Here is a 15,156-nt window from a genome sequence, read left to right as displayed (position 1 = left end):
TTCTCTGCTGGAGTTGTTTGCTTTTAAAGAGTCAGAAGTGTTTATGAGTTCGTTTTAACAAGCACAATGTTCCCCTTCATTACAGATAACAGGGTGTTAATGTGCATCCAGCACTTTGTAAGTTTAGCACACTTAACTAATATATAATTAATGTGCAAACTGCATTTCTCATTCAAATTCAAATTGAAAATTACAAAAAACATTATTATACTAAAATGTATTATATTGCAATACTGTATTCTAGTAATTTCATTAAAAAGAAAAAGGAAATTAGATATTAAAATGCCAAATACGGACAAAGAGAAATGGAAAAGGAAAATGTGTTCAATACAGCAACGAATACTGCAGTTCATACAACTACTGCTGCTGCTACAAGTAGTACTTTTACTGCTCTAGCTACACGGATACGGAAGATTTTAAATGCCCAAATAAAACTAATCAACAGAGAAATTAAGTGAAATACAAGACGTACTGATTTTGTATTTACTGCATCATAATTAATTGAAAACATGTTAAATTACAAATATTGAGCTTCTATATATACGATTGTTTTTATTTAGGCATTTTTAATCTTCCGTACATGATCAGCTAATGCTGACTTCGGATGTTTTTTAAAACGCCATTGTTGTTTCTCACCTGGATCCTCCTCTTCTTCCTGCTCAGACTTCCTGTCCAGTCGCTGAGTCGTCTGATTCGGCTCTTCAGGAAGTCTTTGCGGTTGTTTCCGGAGGTGGAGGTGGCGTTGGCGGGCTCGACCCTGCGACACGGCAGCGTTAGGGAGGTGTAACGCTGCTCCGCGCCACCTCCCGACCCCTCCTCCTCCTGGATGACATCATCCAGCAGCGCCGAGGAGGAGATGGCGGCCCTCTGCTGCAGCAGGGAGGCGTCTGGCGCGGTGGGGAAGGCGGGCAGCGTGTTGTGGCTGGAGTAAACGTTGTCCAGTGAGGCGGAGGAAGGCGACACCAGGCTGAAGTCGCTCAGGTCGGGCTGCAGGATCACAGAGTCCCCGATGCCGCTGTCCTCCGTCCGCCCGGAGGAGCAGGTGTTGTAACCCGTGGCGGAGGTGAACTCGCTGGTCTCTGCGGGGGGGAAGAGGAGGCTGGAGGTAAATCCAGGTGAGATGTCCACCTGCGCTGAGAAGAAGGTGTTGTACCCGCTGCTAGTGGTGGCGGTCTCCTCTGTGCGGGTGGAGGAGTAGGTGGCGTAGCCACTGCTGTTAGCCACACTCTGCCCGCAGACGAACACGTTGTCAGCCAGCTCGCCGCCGGCCCCCCATGGCGAGTCGTACCAGGAGCCGTCAGAGCTGAGCGAGCTGCCCTTGCTGGTGCGGAGCGAGGGATCGCTGACGGGGGCGGCGGCGGCAGTGTTAGTGGTGGCGGGGAGGCTGGTGAGCCCCTGCGTCTCCATGGGGACGACCCTGGTGTTGGTGAACTCCACCCTCATGCTGCCATCTTTGCTGAGCAGCACCTTCGGGCTGCCGCCACTCTCCAGAGACGTCCGCTCACCACACATCCTGTTTCTCCCGTCGCCATTCTCCAAGAAGCCAAACTGGCTCCTGCAGCCGCCCTGCGGCGGCGCCTCCCCTCTGATGAACCCCTGAGGAGATCCAGCTCCCAGTTTGGGCGCACGTTCATAATGCCAGGAGGTGTACGGCAGGCCGCTGGCGTGCTGGTTCTGCTGGCTCCTCCCTCGGCTCCTGCAGCCTCCCTGGCTGCTCCTCCACCAGCTGCGAGCTGATGGCACCTCCTCCCTCCTGGAGGAGAACCTGAGCGAGCAGGAGGACTTGGCAGGAGGGACGAAGCTGCTGTGACTGTCTGTGTTTCCCATCGCAACCTGGAGGAGGATCAAGGAGGACGACATCATCAACATGAGACAGACGGAGGACATAAATTACAGCAAAGGAACCAACGCTGCTGCAGATCTGCCGGTGAACTCAGATTTACTCAGCGTGAGACAGATTTATATTCGTGCTGAACACAGCAGTACTAACGCTTCCACCAATGCTGCTACTAGGGCCGTATTTAACTGCTAGGGGGCCTGGGGGCAAAGATGGGGCCCCCATCGACCCCTCACTACTCCTTGTCTCTTACTCTCCTACTCTGCATCGTGTCTGTATTCAGCACTGCACTCCTGTAACTTTGTCAGATGGACAGTTTCGTTTAAAGCAGCACATTCTTCTTTCTCGTCAAATCCTGGCGCCTTCATTACCCACAATGCAACCCGACAGCTGACAGTTGAGTCTGAGATTTCAGTGTGTTATGCTAGTAGTAGCAGCTGCAGAGGTCTGGTGAGCTCACTTCTTTCTAACTCCACACCAACAGATTTGTTTCAGTCTTGTAGTCTTCAAATGACGCTGACTCAAGTGACATCACTCGAGGACATCTATCAGACATCACACAGCTCACTCTGGAGACACTGAAGGCGTGAAACTCCCCAGAACACCTGGAGACACACGCTGAGGTGGAAAATCACCTTTAGGTCACCCATCAGGTTCAGATGTGTAAATCTGCAGTTTGACAAAGCTCAAGCTGTGAATGTTTGTCTAAAAGTTAACTTCATACGCTTAAAATATCTTTTCAAATGTAAAACTTTTAAAGGGAAAGCCAATGCGGACCAACAATATCCCTTTAGATAGCGAGCTTACGTCCACAGATCCATCCATAACAAATAAGCAAACTCCATCTGCTGATGAGGGCCACGGGGTTTGGTACAAGGTCCCAGAAACATCTTTGAGTTGAGGTTTTTATGTCATACTTCTATTCCCAAGGTCAGGAATGAACCTTTAATGGTTAAATGTGCTCGGTTTCAGTGTCCTGCACTGGACGAATAAAGTTACTGAGCAGCAGTGTTTGAGTTGCCCCCTCTGGTTCAGGTTCAACAGTGATGTCACAGTGTACCGGGAGTGCCTGTGACATCACCACAGCAAAGGTGACAAGTCAGCGAACACCAAAACTCAAGATGCTAATTCACTGAACTGAAACAGAATAAATGACGTTGGCTCAGTTGGTAATCCAGCCTCAAGCACTTCCCCACATTTTAATGTCCTTACCGCTTTTCTAAAGGCCAGTTTATACTTCTGCGAACCAGCGCTAGCTGGTTTCTAAGTTTCACTGTGTTGACTTCTGCCGGTCGAGCCGGCTAACTTCCTGTTAGCCTTCTGCTAACTTGAATGTGGTTAAAATAATAATTGTGCGGCTCTTCTAGACTTTCCAAAGGTTATCAAACCGAATGAATTCAATTCTGACACTGAATCATGTTGCAGGGTTTGTGGCTCACAAAAAACAAAAATCAAAATCAAAAAAGCTGGCTTCAAAGCACGGAGCACTTCCTGGGAGCCTGGAGGTTCCTGCGATGCTACCAAGCCGATCCAATCACAATTCTTGAGGTCTTACTGCTGCTAACACTGCTGCTGTCACTACAATTACTACTGTACCGCTCCAATCATTACTACACAAGTGACCAGATTTTTCTCCAAACGTACTTTATTTAAGATCTTGATTTCCCTTTTGTTTCTTTGGCATGTACTGTCTATATTCTTTCATTTGTAACTGTGAAGCATTTTGTGATTCAGGTTTTGAAAAGTGCAACCACTAGGACTACTTCTGCGGCTGCTGCTGCTGCTGCTGCTGCTATCACTACTCCTACTACATCAACCTCTCCATCGGTTTCTGCTGCTGCTCCTAAAAATACAAATTGTTCATGCACGCTTCAGTCTAATCTGATCAAAACATCTTCTGTTCAGTTTTGGACAACCAGCCTCAGTTCTCTGATGCACATCGTAGGTTATCAGTGAAAGTGCATCACATGCAGGAGCTCTAAACTATATTATCAACATTATCAAGCTTTTATTCATTTCCAAACGCACCTTTTCAAGCCCAAAATAAAGTGTTAAAAACAAATGTGAAATTAAGAAATTCACAGAAATGAACAAATAAAATAATTAGAAGGTGAATTTCTGTAAATGAGCAACAGTGAATAAAGTCTGAGGAGTTTTACCGGCTTGTAGTTTTCTTCTTCAGTAACAGAAACTCAGCAGCTCCTTCATGCTCCGTCCTGCTGCCTCCTCTCTCTCTTTCTACTGAAGCTCTCTGTCGCCTCCAGCTGCTCCCTCTCTCTCTCTCTCCCTGTGTTTGTCTATGTCGCTCGCCCCCTCCCTTCACACCGGCTCATCTGTAGGGGGAGAACAGAGGGAGGGAGGGGCTTCGTGAGCTTCAGCACACAGACTCTGCTTTTGTGCAACCCCCCCCTCTCTGTAAACCTCTTCCATGACGTCTCTGCTTCTTAAACCAGACTTCACTCTGTCCTCTGTTTATTTTGGCTTTCTGGAGTTTGGAGCAATTTTCTGTTTCTTTTATGTCTTTTTTTTTCTTTTTTTTTTAAACCGAGCGTCAGTCTGAGAGCAGCAGGCTGAGGTCATCAGGCAGCAGCTATTTTAGGAAACTCCAGGTTTCTGGCTTCATGCAGAGACCGAAGCTCTGCGGACTAAAATATTATTTTCATTAGCGATTAATGAAAAAAAACGTTTAAATGTCAGAGTATTATGAAAAATGCAGAAATATTTAAACAGACAAAAGAAGCATCCGCTGGCTAAAACCTGATGCTTGCTCAATGAATCGTGTTAAAACGATCGATTAATTCACCTGGTGACAGTCGTTTACCTCAAAATCAGTTTCAGCACTACTTAACGCAACACAAGGGGATTTTCAAAACCTAACTGATTTTAAAAACGTGGGATAACCGCAGAATTAGCTGATTTAATATTTTAATCTTTAAGAACGCAAACACCAGACGATAAGTGACCGTTGGAACGACACATAACATCAGTCCAGGACTTTCCAAACCTTCCTAAAGTCTTTCTTCCTGTCTGCTTTACTTTCACTCCAGCTGCAGTATGAACTCTAAAATACATCTAACCTCATCACAAACAATTACAACGTCAGACGTCTTCTAAAGAACGATAAAGAGCTCTGAGGTTTCCCGAACGCTCGTTTCCTGAGCGAGTCAGGCAGAAGTCAAAGGTCACGGCGGACCTGTGGTTCAGAGTGTTCTAATGGCGAGCTCAGGCATGGCAACGCCCATCCTCTCCCACAGGTCAGTGGAGGAAAGTGGGGGGGGGGGAGCCGACGGCAACACAATGCACTGCTGACCTCAAACGCATCAGTGACCTTTGACCTTCGTCATTGAAACAAGGATGTGAAGTGCTGAGGAGAAACCTCAACAGCTGGAAAGCCCCGACAGAGAGACGAGGGAGTGAATCAGAGACATAAAAACTACTTCTGTACACTTTATATATATATATATATATATATATAAAAAAAATAAATCAATATTATACTAGTTAGTCGTCATGACTGAAATATTATAATAGTTTTAACTTCTCAGTTCACGCCCCTCCATACTCACACTTACTATTCTGAGGCCACTGTGTTCACACTGACAAGTATGGCAAAACGCAGGTGGTGCACTCATAGTGATTAAAAAGTTACGTGTGGAGCGCCGGACACTTCTCACCCTCAACGGTCGCCATCTTGGCTGCGCAGCAAAAGGGGAGGGACCACCAACATATTTTTAAACCTTTTGAAAATGGTGGCCGAGGAAGCGATCGTAAAAGTAGAAGTACCTTCTTTTTATTTAAAATTTAATTGGAGTGAATAAACAAGCCAGCAGATATTTTGTCGGGAGACAATCGTGGCCAAAAGATGCAAATAATGATCCGCACGGTTACAATTTCTGAAGAAGAAAGGAGAAGATGTTTGACTTCATGCTGCGCTGCGCTGACTTAACGTGATGCATGCTGGTTAGAAACTGTGTCTGACTTTCGCCGCCACTGCAAAACGTCAACATGTCACATGACATTAAAACCTCATGGGAGCAAGATGCTTTTCTCCAGCTGCACAAAGTTGGAACCACACTATTTTTCTTTCCAAATGCTGCGAGATCAGTCATTGATCTGAGCCCACGCAGGTAGAACGTGTCCGAGCATATGAAAATAAAAAGACGGTTTCCTGCATCAAGAAGAAAACGGACTGTTCCACAGAAAGTAGAGCTTCAGGACACACGGCATGTGTTAGAAGCAAAGAACAGAAGGTTACAAAGACACAGCGATAGAGAGAGCTAATAAAGCTGGGTCAAAGGTCACGACTGGACTTCAACCTGAACATCACTGAAACACCATGTGACCAGATGAAACCTTGTATCTGCAGGATGTTCGCTGCTCCAGAAGACAAAACCCAACAGCCTTTCATCTGTTTATCACTTTCCATCATTACATTAAATTACACTGACAGCCGACCCGTTCTGACATTCCTTCCCGCTGTCCTTCTGTATTTGATATGTTTGCTACATGAAACCCAACCCTAACAGACGGGACTCAGGACCTGAACTCTGGGGTCAAAGTCCTGAACTTTCTAAGAAGGAGAAATTTATTTTACAAGCTCCAAATAAAGTAATGTACATCTCGCCCTACGAGTTCCTCGGCTATTATCCCGATCACGGGTGTCATTTGTGGCTCAAAATGTGGCATCATTACATTTTTGGGAGACTTCCACCCTTTTCTTTTGAAAACTATTTTAACTAATTGGCTTTCCAATAAAAAGTCGTTGCTGCGTTCAGCCATGAAGCTCCTGCTCAAGTTTATTTGTTGTTGGAGGGACGAACACTTATGTGGTTAAACGTCTTCGGCCTGTTTTTTTAGGACCTGATATTATGATAACAGATTTCACAGCATCAGTGAAGGTTGAACTGGTGAACCTCCCCCCCCCCGGTCCTCCCCCGGTCCTCCCCCGGTCCTCCCCCGGTCCTCCTTCAGCCCGGAGCTGTTTTGTGCCTTGAAGCTCAGACGATCGGCTCTGAATGGAGAAAGTCCACCGTCCACTTTTGTCTGCTTGTCCTATCAGCCATCTGCCGGCTCGCGGGACGCCCCGCCAAGGGTGACCCCTCCCATTCATCACGAACAAAGACCCTCCTCACCCCCTCCCCCCCAGGCAGGCGTGAGGCCGGCATATTGAAGGAATTCATCAGATTTGAACTGAAAAGAATCTGATTAATGTGCAGATTGAGTTTCTCTGCGTTTGTATGGAGGAATGCCACCTGTTCATCTGATGGTCCTGAGGAGACTTTAGATCCATCAGACATCTGAAATCACAAAACATGTGCTGGATCATACTCCAGAATCAGAATGAAGACTATAATCCATGTTTCAGGCTTTGGGACAAAGTTAAAGTTCATTTTAAAATATTCGTTGACAAACATTTTATCAGGATGAAAACGAAACACAAGGAATTAAAAACTAATCTTTGATAAAGAGAAGTATGATAAAATGTCAATAAATAAAAACTGTAACGTCAAAGACAGACAAAACGGATGAAACCGTGAGCGTGATCACAAAACAACCTGCAAAACTTGATCATTCTGTCAAATGTCTTCACATTTTTTTGCTTTCCAATATATAACTTTAACCAGCTTGTTGTGTGACGGATAAATCCCTGTAATAAAATCATCTGTGTGGCTGCTTTTCTGTCTCAGTAATGAAGCTTTTGTCTTGAGTCTGAGTGGACACAGGAAACAGGAAGTCCAGATCAGCAGTAAATAGCAGGAAACAGAAACACCTCCTGCAGCAGCAGATACACAAACACAAACCCTCAGACTGCTGCCTTCACAAGCTGCATTCAGGTATACTTTCGTTTCTTACCATTTTATACTAAGTATATTTTTACACTGGATCCCACCTGCACTCAGTAAAACCAGATTCTTTCTGGTTTGAAATCAGCGGTCCGACTGCAGAGACCAGAGCTGAACACTTTCAACACTGATTAATCAGCTGATTATCTTCCTAATGAATCAATTCACTGTTTGGTTAATAAAATGTCATAAACACAGTTTCCCAGTGTCCAAGGTGACGTCCTCAGATGTCTTGTTCTGTCCGACCAACAGTCCAAAACCCGAAGAGAATCAGTTTACTGTCAGTAACGATGTTTTCAGCCTCTGCTGGGACGGACCTGTTAGAAGTTTATCAGTAACAGATGAATCCAACTAAACTATCCTAAAGGAACGCACCTGCCGACTGCTGTATTCAGCTACAGTTTGTTATCTCGAGATCACGGGAATATGGAGTAAAAAAATTTTGAATGGATGGCCGCTTAGGGCCAACAAAGTACTATTTTCCAGGACACTGATGAAGCTAAAAGACTTTCAGTTTACGATCATATGAGGCAAATCACCACAACGGAGAAGCTGGAAACAATATTATTTTATCCAACGAAGGTTAAAATCAAGGGCAACTGGACTTGGTTGAAGATACTGGTTCCAGTATCTTCAACCAAGTCCTTTTAACTATGACCTGGATGACTGAGAATCTTACAATTCTATTATTTTTATTATATATGAATATTTCAACTTAAACGGCCGATCAATTCTCAGAGCCGTTGGCAGTTGGTATTTCTCTGTTGATTGACTGATGAATTTAAGCAGAGGCTCTCAAACTTCAAGGACCCCTAAACTGACCACCGACCCCCATCTGATAGGATTTTTGTTTTTAGTTTTCATATAGAAAGTGTATGAAACCCACAATCAAATCAGAAATACATTCTGTCCTTGTGTTACTTAAGGATAGTGAAAACAAAGTATTCCCCTCAGGGACCCCCGGGGGTCCCCGGACTCTACTTTGAGAACCACCGGACTGAACAACAAACAGCTTCGGCTCTGACAGAGCGAGTCCTGCTGCGAGGCTCCACACATGGTCCTGCTCAGTGCAGGAGGATGTGTTTCTGTGGTTTGCCTCCTCCTCCTCCTCCTCCTCTTCACTGACGGGCCCAGACTACGTCCAGAGACAGAAATGTTGTTAATTGCGGTGTGATATAATATACGTAGCACCGCCCTGACGGTTTCCACAGAGCTGGAGTGGAGCTGCCGACACACCCTCAGGTCAGAGAGTGCAGACACACAGACTCTGATGATGATGCGTTCAGTCACACGATGCATCGGTTTAATGGTGCTGGTAATGGCCCTGAAAACCACGTCAGACCAAATATCTCTAAAAGGGAGACAAGAGAATAAACAGCACGCTGAGGATTCATCTGTCGGACTAGTGAGACCAACATCATCATCCTCAGGCTGCTGGCAGGGAAAAGTCAACCTCCCAAAACACAATGTCTGGACGACAGGTGAGCTCAGCCTTTGGTTTAACTGTAGATAAAGTAGATTCAGTTCCATCAGTGCTGTCCTTGAAATATCTTAACTATCAGCTGGGAAACAGAAGAACCAACAGCAGCGTGCTGAGTGACGCAAAAACAAAAAGCACTGAAGTTGTTTCAGATTAAAGACGAACTTCTGCCAAAACAGATGGTCTACTTCCAGCTTAAAGAAGCAAAGTGCAAAAGAGGCGGACAACAGAGCAGGATCAAAGACGCCAACGCCAACGCCAACGCCAAGACATGTAACAGACAACAACTGGGGAACCAGGAAACTCTGGTGGAACAACACCTGAGAAGGAACAGCAACATTCGAAGAGATGCACAGAGATATAAGAAAAGAAACGACAACGGGAAGAGATGCAGCAACAAGTCCGATCTGCCATCTGGAACTACCTGAGATCCTACCTAATCCACCTGAGAGCCCATAAATAGATCGACGGATCTTAGACCATCACCCTCGACCTCGAGGGATGGCCACAACGAAGTGAACTGACAATTACTGACAAATAAAAAGAAGGAAAACAATTGTAAACAGAAAAAGACGATACAAAGTGCACATGTGAACACTGTTCTGCTCAAGTTGTGACGCAGCTTAAGATAAAAATGTTGCACCTGCACAGAATGCACTGTACCAATTTACAGGCGACCTTACCTAACTTTGCCTTTTGCTGCGTTTGCACCTCCAATCCAGACTAAAACAGTGAAAACGAAGACCTAAAACAGAAGTTTGAAAACGTTTCGTTTTAGTGCAGACGGGCAAAAACGGAGGACTTTAGAAACGATGACGCTCACGCTCGGCTCTCTGATTGGCTCTCATAAATCATGCAAAGCAGAAACACAACAGAGTTTTTGATTTGGTATTTTTAGTAAAATATTTTGTACCGTGCAGATAAGACTTACAGCCCACGATTGTACTGTGCTTTACATTCAGTAACAGTCCCAGCTCCTTATTGGTCCATGCAAAATAAAATCTAGTCTGATTGTTCGTCTGTAGTACTTTATTCTTTCGCCAAATCTTTTGTAACTGCAGAACAGACCATCTGCTTCATGTTTACACTGCGGCTACTAGATGTGCGTTTTCGGTCGTTTTAATGTAGACGGAGATCAACTCTGATGAGCAGCTGAAACGCTGCTGTGGACGGAGATCGGATTCATTTTAAAACTCCAGTTTTAAAGTAAAACTGAGTAGTGTGGGCGGGGCCTGAGAGAAAGCTTTAGCACACTGGGTGGAGGGCCTTTAGACATATTGTCTTGTGTTGTTTGTACATTTTAGAACTGCACTTCTCATATCAATGACACTGTATAAGGTTTAACCAAGTTTGTGACTTGCTTTTCTGAATTGTTTTCTTTTGTATTTAGTTGTTGCTGTGCACACGTGCAGATTGCAAAGTTAACTCTTATTTTTATTCTCAATTCATCTGTCGATATTTGTCTTTATCCTGTAGACTCCAGCTTCTCCAGTTGTCTCTTTTTGTTTGTTCAAAACCCAGAGAGATTCGGTTTACTGTGATGGAAGCCAGAGACAATGAAGAATGATTTGGCCTGTTCTTGCTTAGTAAATAAAACTTGAAAGATTAATAATTAATCAGAACTGCTGGAGAGAAGACGCTGGATTACAGCGGCAGCTCCACGGTTGCAGCTGCTGAGATCCTCCATGAACAAAATGTGATTGAGAGCAAAAATCTTTCCTTTCAAACATGCATCTTGATTTGCAGACTCAGCACTCTCCACTGGTTTCCCCTTGTTGTCCTTATTTTCCAGAGAGACGCCAAGGAGCGAAGTGAGCGCTCCACCTCCCCACGGGAACACACCGAGCGGCAGCTTCGATAAGGAGGAGGGGGCTGGAGCCAGCAGCCGCTTTCTCCCCATCAGAGGAAGTCTGCCTGGGCAGGGGCTGGGTGGGGGTCCGTTTCCTGTCCCGGCTGACTGGGGTCCTTGTCCTGGCCCCGCGGGCTGACGGGCGGGGCCCCCTCACTCAGGTGGGGCTGAGTGTTGGGTTTGGTGTGGCCACTGCAGCTGCTTCCTCCTCTGGAGAGCCTCAAACATCCTCAAGGAGAAGAACACTGCAGCTCACCGACAGACACTTTCTCCGTAACACAGATGCAGCATGCTCCGCCGTCTGGCAACGAGTCGGCTCACCTGAATTGACCAATTTAGAGCTGAAAGCTGATTAATTGATTGTCAATCATCAGAAAACTACTTGGCGGCTGTTGTGATAATCGTTTGTCATTTTTCAAGCAAAAATACCAAATATTTCCCGCTTGATTTTGTCCTTTGAGAGACTGAGCAGCTTTGGGCTTTTGGATGTTTTCTGACATTTTAAAGGCCAAATGAATAACTGAGAAATGAATCTGTAGTTGCAGCCATAAACTGCTTTGACTTATTGTCCAGTTAGTGACCGAGCTCATTGTAAAGTCAATATCTAAGCTCTTAATCGATTATCGCCACATTCAGCATTAAGGGTGGAAGGTGAATAGGGTAAAACATTAACTAATAGATATCTCCATGAATCTTTCCTACTTGATTACTTAAATTAGGACAATATTTTTTTCTATTACAGGTTTTCTGAAATATTATGTTTAAATATGCAAATGATGGCAATATCTGATGAATTACGCACAAATTTGCATCTATTTCAAGAACTGAAATCTGAACTCTGGATAAACTCCGGTTCAGAATTATTGTTTTATTTTGCTGACACATTAGACTCGAATGTTTTTACAGAGAGGATAACTTTTTGTTACACAATAAATCAGAAAGTACTGTCAACGGGCATTAAAAAAAAAAAATTTCAGCCATGTTTTGGGGAATAAAATGTTCTATAATTCAGGCTATGAATGTTATATGAACAAAACACCTTCAGAATATAGTCAGGAAGACAACTGGAAAGTTTGGTGTGTAAGAAATCGACACTAGCCAATCGGATTTCATGCTTAGCCTTAAATCAGTCTCTGTTCTTTTATGATTGGTTGCTGGCACAAAGGAAATGACCATATTTGTATCTGACAGCGTTGTGCAGGAGAGAGTGAGCTTCCCAGCGGAACCGGTGATGATACGGTGCAGACAGCTCCAGCGGGAGGAGATGTTGCGTTAGAAAGCTAACTTTTAGGAGAAATCTATAGACGCTGTAGAGACAAACTGCAGAAAAATAAACTACTAAATGTATATTTTGTATGTTGTTTTCTTTCCACTAGTCTGAAATGAGACATGCTAAAGAAGCAAAGTAGCCCAAAACCTTAAAATTGACCAGTTGACATGACAAAATGTTTTTGCCTGCTGTGTCTCGCCTTAAGCAAAATAACACGTTAGTTGCAACCTTCCACACCAAGAACAAAAACCTTTTGGTTTGTCTGAACGTTACTGTAGCGCACACCATCCCTCGTCGTGTCCACCCCCCATCGTCCTCATGTCTCCCAGCAGGCCCCTCAGCTGCCCTGATGGATCGAGTCTCTGCTCTAATCGACGGCTAATTGAATGAAGTGTTTGTTGGTGTCTTGGAGGATGACAGACTCAGGCGCTGCTGCAGAGCTAAACGCAGCCTAATCACATTTGATGGCAGGTCAAATGTGGTTTGGTTTAACCAGCAGGAGGTTATCTGCAGGTCCAGAGAAATCCCTCAATAAATCAGAGTTAGTCCAGCGCCTGCCGGCCTCTCCTAACCCACTCTCTCCGTCTTCGTTTCATGTTTCTGAAGGTCCATGAAAAGAACAGTATTTAGATTTACACAGTGTTTAGCCTAGCTTAGCACAAAGAGTGGAAGCAGAGGGAAACTGTTAGCCTAGCTCCATCAAAAGAGAACAAAATGCACCTTCCAAAAACTCCAGGTCTGTCTGACGCTGTATCTTGTCTGTGGAGTTGTGTTTGTGTCCCCTGATGAAGGAGAGTCCAGTTTTCTCTCTCTGTTGGCTGTTTTCAGGGAAATATCTGGCTCTTCAGCTGCTAGATGCTGCTCTGTGTTCACCAGCTGCTCTCTAACCGTCTGCTGAGACTGAACCAGAACAGGAAGCTGCCGCCGGACAGAAAAACAACGAGCTGAAAGTCTGCGTAAAGATCTGTGAAGAAGCAGCTGCAGATTCAGCTCAAACGCTGGTCTCACAGGAAACATTCATTATCACCACTTTACCTAAAAGGTGTTTCATCACAAAGATTTTCACACAGGACCAAGCAGGTCGTCAAAAATCTTTGTGTTTCTGCCGATTCTTTCACACAGAAAGAAGGCAAAAACTGTTTGATTAAATCTGCATTCGTTTAACTGAACAAAAACTGTCAGATAAACGAGGATGACAGCGAGATGTAGTGTCCCTCTAAGCAAATAAAACCATTATGATCTGACCTTAAACCTACAACCAGTCGCTGAAACTCATCATCACCTCCTCGTCTTGCCAACACATGCTGAACACTAAACTGTTTTTTTTCTTAAGAGGCAGGAAAAGAAAAACCATCGTCCCTGTGAGAGCCTGGAGACTTTATGTTTGACAACAAAGTCAAACACAAAGACGTCTGCATTTCATCCGCAGGAACTTCCCAACGACTTTAAGAAGCTGCGTTCAAGCTCGTTTCCAACTCCAAGCTTTCAAGCCATATTGTGGGGACTTCCTGGGGCCCCTCAGAGACCCTTGTAGGCCCTGGGCCCTCAGTTTAGGGGACCACTGGACTAAATGATCTGCATCATAACATTTGTCACTGGACTCTGAAAGCCAAATCCGGCCAGACAACTGAGAGCGTCTCAGAGACTGCGTGGTGTGAGAGGTGACAAAGCAGTGACAAGTGCCTGGCGTTGGTCCTTTCATTCAGACCCCAGATGCTGCCAAGGGGCCCTCTGGCCCTCTGGCCCTCGAACATCCATTAAAACATAAGATTCCCCGTCAGAGAACAGAGCAACATGCTAACGTTAGCTGCGGATTTCTTCAACCCGAATGAATCCGATTAGAGATTCGAACTCAACAGTTTTACCTGGACGCTAAATAAAGTGATCCGATGCAGCATGTCATCAGAATATAACTGACACGTGGCTCCGCCCACTGTGAAGAGTCTAATGCCGAGTGCAGACTACACGACCTGCTGTCTTGTAAAGGGAGTCTTGAAGTCACACGACGTCTCCATCTGGTCTCCAAATCACGTTTTGTCAAGAAAACACAAGTGAAAAGTGACGCGAAACAGGAGTTGTTTGTAATTAAAAAGATAAAAGACAAAGACTCTGAGTGAAAGAATGGATCAGCAGTCTGCGCTGCAAAGACAGCTGGAGGCGAGAAAAATACCTTTTGTAGTGGAAAAGTACTTTTCTGCTCTTATTGGCTGGATGTGGATGCAGCAAACCAGCTGGATCAGCCACCAGTTTTGTTGAACGGCTTATCAAAGGTTTACTTCACCCGAGGGAACATCCTTCCTCCCGACCCGAGGGCCAGTCTCTTCTGACTGAGGTGGCACTTTCGTTCTGATTATTAGTGGAACATCAGTGTTCATGTAAACACAGCTAGTGATGCTCTCAGGTGTAGAAGAGAACAACTTGGCTCTTACTTTTGGCATTTGTGTGCCTTTTTTTGGCCCATCAGACTTCTTCTTTTTCATGTCCCCAGGTGCTACAGTGTAGTTTTAGTAAAAGTCAGGCTCAAACAACAATGCCTCACATCGTCCCGCTGCCTTTAGTCTTTAAAACGTGCTGCAGCATCATGAAACATGACGTTGGTCTGTGGTGTTTGTGTTGCTGTGCAGCTGAATGAGTGAAGACCTGCAGGAGCAGCCAGGACTTTCTGTAAAACAACAGCATCAGACACACCGACGGTCCAGTACGGGCCATTTGGGCCAAACGTTTCCAGTAAAACAACACGAGCCGTTTTCCTCCGAGATAAAACTCTGATTAACTGCGAGTGAAAGGAGGCGAAGCGACAAACAGTGAGTAATGATGGTCACAAAAACCTCGCCGGCTGAAAGGAGCCATATGTGCGCAGCAGAGCTCTGAGAGGCC

At 45.0% G+C, this 15,156-nt stretch overlaps 1 protein-coding gene across 2 annotated transcripts in view; it reads right to left on the bottom strand.

Annotated features, from left to right (window-relative positions):
• Positions 1 to 15,156, bottom strand: part of LOC119909367 (T-lymphoma invasion and metastasis-inducing protein 2) — a 55,774-nt gene that overhangs the window by 25,463 nt on the left and 15,155 nt on the right. Inside the window, exons 2-3 of one of the 2 annotated variants that reach the window (XM_038727560.1) lie at positions 3,997 to 4,170; positions 637 to 1,833 (exon numbers count right to left, since the gene is read on the bottom strand). In XM_038727560.1, coding sequence (XP_038583488.1) covers positions 637 to 1,827 — 1,191 coding nt within the window. In that variant the 5' untranslated portion in view covers positions 1,828 to 1,833; positions 3,997 to 4,170. The remainder of the gene's footprint in view (positions 1 to 636; positions 1,834 to 3,996; positions 4,171 to 15,156) is intronic. The other variant, XM_038727561.1, reaches the window with a different exon arrangement.

This window comes from Micropterus salmoides, unplaced genomic scaffold (genome assembly GCF_014851395.1).
Source record: "Micropterus salmoides isolate LMB-PRFRI ecotype aquatic unplaced genomic scaffold, ASM1485139v1 Ms_hic_scaffold_18, whole genome shotgun sequence".
NCBI classification, from domain to species: Eukaryota; Metazoa; Chordata; class Actinopteri; order Centrarchiformes; family Centrarchidae; genus Micropterus; species Micropterus salmoides.
The sequence above is the reverse complement of the archived record's forward strand: the minus strand, read 5'-3'. Positions and strand labels throughout refer to the sequence as shown.